The following is a 12,045-nucleotide window of genomic DNA, read 5'->3' as shown; positions in this document are numbered from 1 at the left end:
ACTTAAACTTCACTTGTATCTACTTACAATGTCATTACAGTGCACAATACATAATTTAATAACTGTATAAAGACTAATTAGGGTGATTTAAAGTAAAGTGTTACCATAATCATTTCTAACATCTAGTTACACACTGAAACCTATTGTTTTATACATCTATGTAGTATGGCTTCTTATTCTTATTCTTATGAAGGTTTGTTAGTGAGTTTCAACTTTTTTGCAGTGTACTTTGAGTTAAAAGCCACTTGTACTTTTTCTTTTTTACATCATGTTGTGGTTTCTTTCCTTGACACTTTTATACTTTTTACCACCCAGGACAAAATGATGTAATGCGTCACTCAGTAATGACTAATACCACTTACAGACTTCTTCTTTTTATAAACTTCTATAAACTCAAATAAGAGCAAACTTACTTTCTTTTCCACACAGCTCCTCCTGAGTGACAGTGGAAAAAAAGCACAGCAGTAGTTCAGCTCACTTCAGAAAGTGGGCCCACCGCCGTGTACTGCTACATCTGCACTGGCATCTGCAGTTTTCAACTCTCCTATTCTGACTCCCGTGTGTCTGTATCTGCTTTCATTAGTCCAGGCAGCGATCAAAAGAGTGAACTCACACTCGCACACAAATCACTGAAGATCTTGGTCAGGAGGACCCACAATACCCCACAATATCCCACTCTCTAGGAATTAGTGTGAATACCCAAAGGGGCCAATTTATTGGTGAGTGAAATTCATATGAAGATTTTTTTGGTTAAAAAAGAAGCGGGGCTATAGAGGCAAAGCTGCTTCTAACACACCTTTAGCTCCATGGGGGTAAAGAGAAGATGTGGAGAGAGAAAAAAAAGTCATTTTATTTATAAAGCAAATGGGTGGAATATGACTGCTGAGGAGAAAAACCCCTGTGAGAGCACTTTCATTATTGTTGTTTTGCTGTCTTATCAAAACCCCTTTCAGACATTGTAATACATAACACTGCTGACTTCATTTATCTGTTTAAGTAATGGCTTTCATCGTTTTTTTTTTTAAAACATAAGGTTTCATCACAGATTTCTTTTTTTTTTTCAAACGTGACAGCACATTTGGGGAAAGAGCGGTGCCTGTGCCTGCACCTGGTGCGCAAGTGCGGTGAGTTGACAAATTTAAATGATGATAAGGAGGAAAAATGTTTTCTGGTCTCTCACCGGCTGCATCACTGATGGATTTTGTCACTAAAGCTTTAATTAATGATCATCGCGAGTGCAATGGACGCTTGCTCCCACTTCTCTTCTCGTTAATCTCCTAATAAATTTTCTCATGAATCTCATCATTTATTAGTCCATCATAGTCCAGTGCACAAGTCCAGCAGTGCACAACTACAGAGTGACAGACTGTTACAAATTTCGCGAGCTGTATGCTATTAGTTTAAGTTTTTTTTTTTTTAATGTACACTACTATTCACAATGAAAGAGAAACATATATAGATATAGACTTTTCTAACATGAGGGGAATCTCCTTCCAACATTAAGTGCATTCAAAGTGGTTTATAGTTCATTAAAGTTTGGCAAACTATTTATTTAATTGAGCATAGGATCTTAATCAAGTGAACAAGACGCTCATTTAATTCCCCATCAGAATCAAATCAGACCTGTGCTGTGTGAAGTGTTAGAGAAATGTTAATAGGTCCAAAAACTAAGAAGATTGCCATTGTGACTTTTATGCAGAAGTGATTTGGGCTCTTACTCCGTTATGAGAGCGACTTGTAAAAGCTGCCATCACATTTACGTAAAGAAGTGTCTGCGAAGGGGGTGAGCAGAGTTTTATAACCCATGGGCCCTTGATACACATAAAGCACAATTGTATAGACCCAAGGCCAGTGTGAGCGTATGCATAATCTGGCTTCCTTTATTTATGAGAAAATGTTTTTCTTTCCCCAACAGCAGTGTTATATCACAGTTTCAGCTCAAAATCATTAGAAAACAGGAAACCTTCTGCTAGCTCCAGCTACACTGCACAGCTCCAGTGACTAAATGTGTGTTACACTTAGTGGAATTAAGCAGATTATTCATTCGACCTTGTTTTTTTTTCCCTCCCTCTCTCTCTCTCTCTCTCTCTCTCTCTTTCTCTCCCTCTCTCCTTTTTTCAGACAAGGGCCCTTTTTTATCCTCAGTGGCCTTTGATGTCTGCAAATAAATTGGTTTGCAAAAATCCCTCCAAACTGCTTTGTTGGCGTTTAAATTTCATATGCTCATGAATAGCTTCAAAAAAAAGTGTCTTGGCAGAGAGCGGAGACCCTGGTTAGGATTCAAAAAGTGACACCAGAAGAACCAGGCTGATCTAGGTAGTATGCTTTTGTTGTCGCGTGTTAATGATGTCACACTCACGTGCATGGCCAGGATGCTGCGGGGGATGAGCTCTCTGTATTGCCGGATGGTAAAGTGCCACGTCTTGATCCTCATCAGATCATCAAAGGCAAACTCCAGTATCAAGCGACCCTCTGTGCAAACCTGGACAAAGATCACAAAGTTAGTGTTATTTTTACGTTTCTCCTCGGCCTGATATCTCTTTCACTAATCTTTAAGCGGCTGGCAGCCATCCGTCAGCTGATTTGGACACAGACAAAAAAATAAATCAGTGTTTATTGGCCAGGCGTGATTTTTGATAAAAAAAAAAAAGAAGAAAAAAAAAAACGCTGGAAGGGTTTCGTCTCCGTTTTGGAATTTGTTCAAGGACTTTGTAGCATGGAGCGAGCTATTATGCTCCCAATATTTACTCTGCTCACTTTCCTCATTCAGAGCATCTGTCCTTGGGCCTCTCGAACATCTAGCTATTTCTAAAATGTGAAAATAAATGTAATCTAGAGAGGGGTGTGTTTACGCCAGAGACAAAAGAACTTCAGGTCAGAGAGAGTTGCCAATTAGGAGGAAAGAGAGAGAGGGAGAGAGCAGGAGGGAGAGAGAGAGGGAGGGAGGGAGGGAGGGAGGGAGGAAGACCGAGACAGAAACAGTAAGGAAGGAAAAAAAAAAACATTTTTTCGCCCCTTTAGCTGAATTCAGCGCTTGCCGGGGACCTTGCGCTTCTCCCGTATTTCGTTGCTGTGACAACCGGGGAGAGAGAGGAGAGAGACGAGAGAGAGGAGAGAGAGAGAGAAATGGAGAGACAGACAGAGAGGGGAAAAAAAATCAGCTGATTAGTTGGCATGGCAACGGCAAAGATGTAATCCCACCAGACACACTCTAATCAATGCCCCCAGCGCAGATGGTCTCCTGAGGATCAACAAGAAAGAGGCTAGCAGCCATACTGCCCCCCCTCCAAACCCCCACCCCCCATCCCAACTCCCCCCACCCCTACCCCCTACAATGCTTTTCAATTTCTTTATATATATATATATATATATATAGTTTCGTATTACCTCTCTCTCTCTCTCTCCATATATATATATATATATATATAATATACATATATATACTATTTTGTATTACTACTATAATATGTTTATATTATGCATACTGCACATACCAATAGCAATATGTTATAGCATGCACTCAGTGGTCAGTTTATCAGGAACACTTTGCTAAAACTAATTCAGTTCAACAGTTTTTCTATATCTCTTCCCTTCATGAAGGTTTTAATGTTCAGCTTTTGTTGAATCAGTTTATGTATGTTTATGTATGATCATTGTGGAGGCTGTAGTTTGTTGTTTATTGTGTAATAATCATAGATGATTATATATAAAGTGTGTATATTGTACATCAGAACTGCACAAACAGATCCTTCCCACAAATATTATTTATTTTTTATCTAACATTAAGTATTGTTAAGGTTGAAAAGTGCATAATATTTATAGCTTTTTTAATTTAATTTCCCTCAGCTATTCATGTTATCCAATTAAGTCTGTCTATGCTTTCTTACCTCGTGGCCTATTCTTGCGCTGCTGCGAATTTCCACTCAAGATCAATAAGGCTTTAGCTTTTAAATACTGAATGAGCGACGTCTGGTTCTAATTTGACTTCTTCTGAAAATAGATACATATTGTTCTGGAAATGAACACTTCCATCCAATGACTGACATAACTCAGCGATGATGATACAGTGGTTTTACATGCAAACACATGTGGGATCTGCTGCATGGTCTGATACTGGGCTTGTCTGAGCTTGATAAGTGTGGATTAGACTAAAGCAATATTTGGAAATAATCCTTGGTGTTTAATGGACAATTAATGGTCTTCATTTCATTTTTTATTTTATTCTAATTCCAGCAGTTGTCAAACAGCTGACCTCAGAGTTAAGACCGAGAGTGACGACTTGCAAAGCACCTAAATCAAAGCCACGTCCGCCCAAGAACTACAACTGTGAATGTGAAAACTACTCTAAGTAGAAAACACAAACCTCCAAATTTGGTTGTTCATTTTTCAGATAAATACTGTAGAAGAAGGATGCAATGTTGCTTAATGTGTCTTAAAATCAAATAAACCAGTCAAAACCCGCTGGTTTGTCTATTAAAATGAAAAGAAGAACAATTTTCTTAGCTCATGAAAATTTGACACTTTGAAGATAAATGGTTTTCACAGTGGCATGATGTTTATGACTTGCAGAGTTCATTGAAGAAAGCTCTAAAACCACAAATATTCATTCATAAGACTAAAAACACAAAACCACATTTTCATTTGGGGATGTTTCATACACTTTATATTGTAACTCTAAAATAAACATCACCAACCCCCCAGGGTTTTTCAGACCATGTTATAAATAGGAATGTTGTGACGGATCGACTAGGACTCAAATTGTTGTTGAATTGTGAAAAAAAGAGAGAAAAAAAAGAACAACTGCAACTTTTGTTTTTTCCTCCATGAAATTAAATGTATCATGGTCATTATGCAGTGGATGACTATTGTGTCCCCTGGGCCACCAAAACCTATTAAAAGACAAAATACTTAAGCATGTATATGGAAATAAGTTATTCTTTACATCATTTGTGAGCGGGTGCTTTTTGCAGATTTATGGTATTTACCCGGCGGCAGTGAAATAACTTGAATTGTGTTTACTAGTGAGCCAGTGTCTTCTGATGCTTTCCAGGTGCTGTAGCCTACAGTGAAACAACGCTGAACTATTGATTTCTTTTTCCATAGTGCCAACTGTGTCTTTAGCATTGCCTCCACTGTTGCTCTTCTACTTCTCTCTGCAAGCTTTCTGCTTTTCTGTAACCAATAAATAAATTGGCAAACAGCCTAAATCAGAACCAGAGTAAGAATCGCTTTAATTGCCAAGTGCAATAAATGTGCAGGAATTTGTCTTAGCTGCACTGGTGCAGAGATATATTACCCACATATGCAACCAAGGCAGCCTTTTCCACAGATCCCAGTGTAGATTCAATCATACAAGCAATTTATTTCTCCACAGTGGAAGCCAGTTGGTTAGAATATAATATTTTTTAACAATGGCTGGTACAATTTTTTTTAAACCTAAATGGTGCTCCCTTATGAAAACTAAAAGGAGGAAAATCCCCTTGAATTAAAAAGTGGTCCATTAAATGGTACAGCCCCTCACAGAGAGTCCTCATTGATTTAAGAGCAGGGTCATAAATCTTCCACACAACGGGGCTGAGATCAGGGGATCTCCGGCTCAAAAGAGCAAGAAAGAATAACAGCGTCCTGCTGCTGAGACACTATTCAATACTATACCCTAACATGACAATCAATTAACAGTAGAGGAGCTGAAGGTCATTAAATCGATTATTATGAGCATTCATGACTGCCTCTGGTGAATATAAATAGGTTCAAAGTTGACTAAATATTCTCAATTATGGCAACAAGGTGCCAACATGCCTTATAATACTGATGCTCAAGAAGATCCTCTGTGTCGGGCACAGACAGAGAAGCCTGACAGTAAGAAAGTATTAACATCACAGCATTTATTGTTATTTATGGTTACTGTACGTATAAATAAGTGAGCCGTGCTACGGAAAATATGTTTATTTACAGCAAATGTGTTGAGTTGACAACTTAGAGCTGAGCCGATAAACCAGCCAGGCTGATATATGGGCCAATATTAGCTTACTGCAGATACACAGTAGCAGTATTGTGTATGTGTCGCACAAAAAGTAACAAGAAATGTCAGCATCTCACAGTTAACCAGTGCTAATCAATACTTTTATTTGTGTAAATGTGTAAAAAAAGAAGCAGCTACTGTACTACAGTATCATCCGGTACCAATCAGACTCTATTGACAATTAACTCATTTAATAATTTACCAAGAACACAGCAAAAATATTTTCAAATTCAGAACTGATGCACACCTGTGAAACAGACGCCTGTGGAGCAAGCGCTGAACACACAACAACAACAACAACAACAACTGTGTCAAAGGAGCAGCTACATTTCAGTCCTCGGAAAGACCTTGGTTATTGGAGTGTTTGTTTATTGTTTGGGCAATTAACAAACAGTACAATACCAACCACAGGCTGCCACAACCAATCAAACTGTCAGACGAATGGGGTAAATACCTGAGAAGAATAGAGATGCAGGAAGTAATCAAATTCTTATTCTAACCAGCCTACATAGGTCGTTAAGTGCAATTAAAATCCTTATAAAGTGGAACAGGAAATACAAAATAAACACAAAAAGAGTAAGAATTCACACTGATATTCGACTGCTATGAGAGAATACCAAGAATTATAGAAAAGTATGGTGGAGTGAGGATTCAAGCATGCCAGGAATTTGAAGAAACTACTGACTACACAACCACTTGTCAATTTCTCAAAAAAAAAAAAAAAAAAAAAACACAACAACAATCCACTCAGGGAATTAAATTCACTTCAGCTGCGATCACTGTGTCACGAACTCGTCTTTTGCTCTCTGTTCACCTCCCAGCATGCACAAACCCCCCCAGCTGGGCACCGGTAACAAGGGCCGTGCCCTCGGAGCTAATACACATGAGTCGGGGGAGGAAAGCAAGGCCTGCTGGGTAGCGAGCAGAAGTGCTGGGATGCCAGGGGCGGCTGTGAGGTTGGGGGGCTTTTTGGTCAAATTGGCACCCTGTGACACCTTGTCAACACCTCGCCGCCCCGCCAACCTGCACACACGTTGTCTACCGGCACCTGGAGAACTCCGCCCACTCTTAGCGCCCGCTGCTGCTGCCCCCTCCACCCGTTCATTAGCGTGCAGCACCCCGGCGCCGCGCGATGACATGGAGATGGAGGAAGTGCATGAACACTCCACATGAAACTGTGTGGGGCTCCTTTACAATCTGACACCTCTTTGTACTTCTGTAATGGTTTTTCATCCCCATTACCTCCATTTTTCAAACCATATCTCTTCGTCCTTGTATATACTATCTCACATGTTTTTTCACTCATTTGTTTTTCCTTCCCTGTCGTTGTAGCATGCTATGTTGCAATCTGCTCGTCATTTGAATTGTCTTTGTTTTGGAGCCCTTGTACAACCTGGTTTGACAGTTCTATACTGTACCTACAACAAGTTAAGTCTTATTTCTTTTGTAGTTTTAGCCATCGTTTCCATCGGTTAGTTAGTAAAACTGTAATCACCACGTCTGTTGCTGGGATCTGGGAACATGGCAACATCATTATAATTAAGTTCAACAGGACAAAAGACACAGACAGTGATGATCACAAACACTAAGCTAAGAACAAAGCAACACTTTGGGCAGATTAACTACCTGTGGTTCCCAAAAGTGGCTCTGCAGTGCACCGGGGTGCCTTGAGGACAGGCTTCACTTGTGTCCTTTTGTTTTGTTTCACATTTCAATTAACCACAAGTTTATGTTTTCCCTTTCTAACTAATCAAATTGGATGAGACAATAACAAAAGAACATATTGACACTAAAAACCACATGAAAAACCATGTTTAGTATGAGATACATGAAAGCTTATGGTTGCTGGTTAATATTTCCTACCTCCTGAGTGTGGATGTGTTGTTACAGTTGTATTTAATGGGTGTCCATAGTAATGCATGGTAAGTAGTAACGAGTTATACCAATAGTCCAGCTCAAATCAGTTCTACATCACCTACATGTATTGAATTATCAATACCAGATATGACGATGTGATTAACACATTGTGTTTGCTAACAAAGCCTCTGGTCTAGTGTTTGACAAGCTGTGTGTAATCCAGCGACATGAAGGAAATTAAACTTCAGAAAGAGATAGAGGAGGTAAACTTTAGGGCATATGAGTGTGTTACTGCCACCAAGTGGACTGGAGTCATGGACTTCCTCAGTCTCATTATGCAACAACATTAACACTACACTACACACTCACTGGCAACCTGGGTTTTCCAGATGCAAGGCAGTGAGAGATGTGTCTCATCAAGTGTCTTTATTATTTGTCACTATAAATAGCTGTGGTTCCCAAACAGTGGAAGAAGCAAACGAAAAACCTTAAAGGTATAGTTCAACATTTTGGCAAATTGGCCCATTGCCATAATCCCTATAGTTTGAGGAGTAGGTTCGTTACCTTTAATTGTCGGTGCAAGCTATTTTTAGAATGGCGGAGCAGAGCCACGAGCTGCTCAGAGCTACGCTACTGAGGCTAATGGGATTTCGTTTTCGAAGCAAATTTAATGCAAAACAGCTGATGCGCGTTTCTGTCAGGGGCAGTTTTCCGGCAAGCAGTCTCTGCATTTGCCTTGAAAACAACTCAGTCCTGTAACGTTCTGTTATTATCTCATACAGTAACGTGGTGAATGAGCAGGTCACAACTTGTCCACCAGAGCGTTTTGGAGTTGTTGGATTGTGTATTTGATGAGTTTGATGAGGGAAACCAAGAAATCCCATGAGCCTCCGTAGCGTAGCTCTGAGCAGCTCGCAGCTCTGCTCCGCCGTTCTAAAAATAGCTTGCACCGACAATTAAAGGTAACAAACCTACTCCTAAAACTATAGGGATTATGGCAATGGGCCAATTTGCCAAAATGTTGAACTATCCCTTTTACACGTCTAACTCACACTTACTATACACTTCCTTATAAGATCTCCTTGCACTTAATAAATAGATGTAATAGTTAATACCTAAACCAAGGTTTCTGACTGAACTGAAGCCAAATGGTGTCCTTCATTTGTAAGTCAGTTTGGATAAAAGCGCCTGGTAAATGAGTAAATGCAATGAAATGTAACGTAAATACAGTCCAAGAGAAGAAATGTCGATACGCGTTGAAGGATCTCTACAGTATGAGCAGGTGCCAGGATTTTTTTTAGACACCTTATTTGGAAGTAAGACTGAAACTGAGCGCACCTGAAATGACACTGATAATCCTTCATTGCATAGGAAAATTGTGCGGGTGCACAAGTGTGGCACGAACAGCAGGTTATTGTTAAACCAAGCTGTGAACTGAAATGATCACAGTTTGAGTAATAGTTTTACCGTTCCCCTTCAATCTCTCCTCCAAATTAGTTTGGGTGCCTCGAAAAAGAAGGTCAAATTACTGTAAGGCTTACAGTACGGGGAACGGGGAAGTGCAGCTTTACCATCCCAGTCGAAATTACTGTGCATAGTTTTTTTCTTTTTTTTTTCATGTGAGATTTTTCTTTTTCTTTGACTGCCTGTGGGATCATACCAGACTGTCACCCAGACTCCTGCAGTGTTGCTGTGTTTACATCAAGGATCACATAGATATTAACTCTGGATTTTTACTGTTTTATCCTTGACCTTAATGTTGCTGCTTGTGATTTTTTTTATTATCTTTCATCTCATGAAGTCAAACAAACAAAACAAAGATCATCTGACTACCTGTGTGTGTGTGTGTGTGTGTGTAATGACATCCGGATCTCAGCAAATAACTACAGTTGTTTTTATCGTTATTACTAAGAGCTAAAACTACCGTATGAAAAAAATAGGTTATAAATAAGTTTTAAAAAACAAGATTTATTCTTTAAAATGTGCTAGTGCCAATAAGACAAATTGGAATTAGGAATTTTGGAAAAGAAAGAGAGAGAGAGAAAGAGAGAGAGTGAGACGAGCAAAGAAAGAGACAGATACAGGCAGAGAGAGAGAGAGAGAGAGAGTGGGAGAGCAAGAGAGCGAGTTGGGAGCTGGGGATGATTTCTCTAGGGATGAAGGATGCGAGCGTGTGTGTGTGTGCGTGTGTGTGTGTGTGCAGGGGGTGGGTGGAGGGGGGTGAGGGGGAGTAGAGAAGAAGAAGAGGGGAGGATGAGAGAGCGGTGGAGTAGAGAGCGAGGGGAGAATGAGCGAGTCAGGCAGGGGAATGAGAGAGAGAGGAGGAGGAGGAGGAGGAGGAGGAGGAGGAGGAGGAAGGGGGAGCGGGGGGGGAGGATGAGGGGGGATGAGGGTGGTGGTGGTGGAGGAAAGCGAGGCGAGGCAGAGCTGATTGAGATTCGGGCCTCCAGAGCTGCAGGCTCGCTGCTGCTGGGAGCTCAGGGAGAACACGCTCAGTTATTGGAATTCTTTTTTTTTTTTTTTTTTTTCTAATGAATTAATTCTTCTCATCCAATTTAGGTGAAGATGAAAAGAGAGCAGCGCTGCGAGCATCAAATTTAGCTTTTTGTTGACCGGGGCCTGGGCCATTCTGTTTCTGTTTCTGTTCAGTTAATATCAGACACTCGTAATATATTATGTTTTTTTTTTTTCTCTCTTCTCCTTCTTCTTCTTCTTTTTTTAGGGAGCCTTGTTTACACAAACCAAACAACAGCGAGATCACGAGACGTTTCCTGTGCGCGTTATTGTGGTTGTTTCATACTCACTAATATTATAACACAAAGAGCCCCCCCCCAAAACCCCCCTCCCACCACCACCTCCTCCTCCTCCTCCACCCCCCATCCCCTTTTCCGCCTACACCCAGTTACACACACATACACATACACATACACATGCCCAACCCCCACCCACCCAACCGACCGAACCACAACATGAATATAAAATGTACAGAACGGTGACATGACCTCAGGATCCCCCCCTCGATCCAAACTCACATGTCGGCAGTCATGCATGTAAATATACACTAACACGTAAACACCCACAGACACCTGCCGTAACCGCAACGATGGCAAGATTTGACTTTTCTGAATGCTAGATAAAAAAAAAAAAGGTCCTGCGCTGCTCAGCTGCTAAATAAAGTTTTTCATATGTTAATGGTCACAGGAATTCATTTAAAAAGGTATGGAAAAGCTTTTATAAACTCGGACCCCACACATGCAGGCAAATAAGAAACAGGATTTAACATTAAAGATATACTAACATTAAAAAAAATGTGTAAAATTTAAAATTCTGCACCGTTATCTCAACATAAAGCTATTTATTAACAGCTGTTAGCGTGGGGGGCTTTGCTTTATAGGTACATGTATAATGATTCAGTTTTAATCTTTATGATTGAATGTAGAGAACAAAAATCAGACAGATTGGCACAATATTTTGTTGGTGCTGTTTTCTTTCTATGAAGAATTTTCTCATATTGAGATTCAATATCCAAAAGCAAGAGGGGAGGAAACGTATCACGGCCTTGTTATTGGGAAAAATTACACTTGATATCTAGAAATTCCTGAATTAAGTTCATTTGTATTCGAAACTAGTAACGACACAACCCCATGGCAGATTTTGTTCATTTCTTTACAGAAAATAAGATTTTGAATCTCAATAAAAAACAAACTTAGTTGCTAAAATGCAGATTTTTTTTTTGTCTACAATTATGTTTTTTTTTTCCCATTCCCTCTTTAGTCCGACAGCCTTTGGCAGGTCAGCCAAAAAAGTTAATTTCAGACTCTGCACACTACACACACTTACACACACACCCAAGAGTGAGTGCATACTGTCAAGTCCTGAAAACAAGAGGGTGTATAGCTGTTTAATGTCAGAACAATCTGGTCCGGTGCTGCAGCTCGGGGTTCATGGTACAGGGAACATGGAATCCCTTTAGCTTGGCTGCTCGGCGCTGACAAGGTATCTGGCCTCAGATTCATTTAGAGAGTCAGCAGAAGAAGAACACTAAGAGTCAGCTAGCCATCTGGATCAGACTGTGGTGAAGCAGATATTCACTCTAGCTCACAGGGGGATTCTCTCCCCAAAGACAAAAGCAGATGAGCTCAGCTTTAGTGCTTTCAGAAGACCCC

The 12,045-nt window shown here is 40.2% G+C and overlaps 1 protein-coding gene across 2 annotated transcripts in view; it reads right to left on the bottom strand.

Moving 5' to 3' along the window:
• Positions 1-12,045, bottom strand: part of ldb2a (LIM domain binding 2a) — a 95,148-nt gene that overhangs the window by 21,920 nt on the left and 61,183 nt on the right. For both annotated transcript variants that reach the window (XM_083980508.1, XM_083980509.1), the window contains exon 4: positions 2,360-2,482. In XM_083980508.1, coding sequence (XP_083836634.1) covers positions 2,360-2,482 — 123 coding nt within the window. The remainder of the gene's footprint in view (positions 1-2,359; positions 2,483-12,045) is intronic.

The sequence above is a fragment of the Trachurus trachurus genome (assembly GCF_905171665.1).
Source record: "Trachurus trachurus genome assembly, chromosome: 10".
Classification (NCBI taxonomy): domain Eukaryota; kingdom Metazoa; phylum Chordata; class Actinopteri; order Carangiformes; family Carangidae; genus Trachurus; species Trachurus trachurus.
The sequence above is the reverse complement of the archived record's forward strand: the minus strand, read 5'-3'. Positions and strand labels throughout refer to the sequence as shown.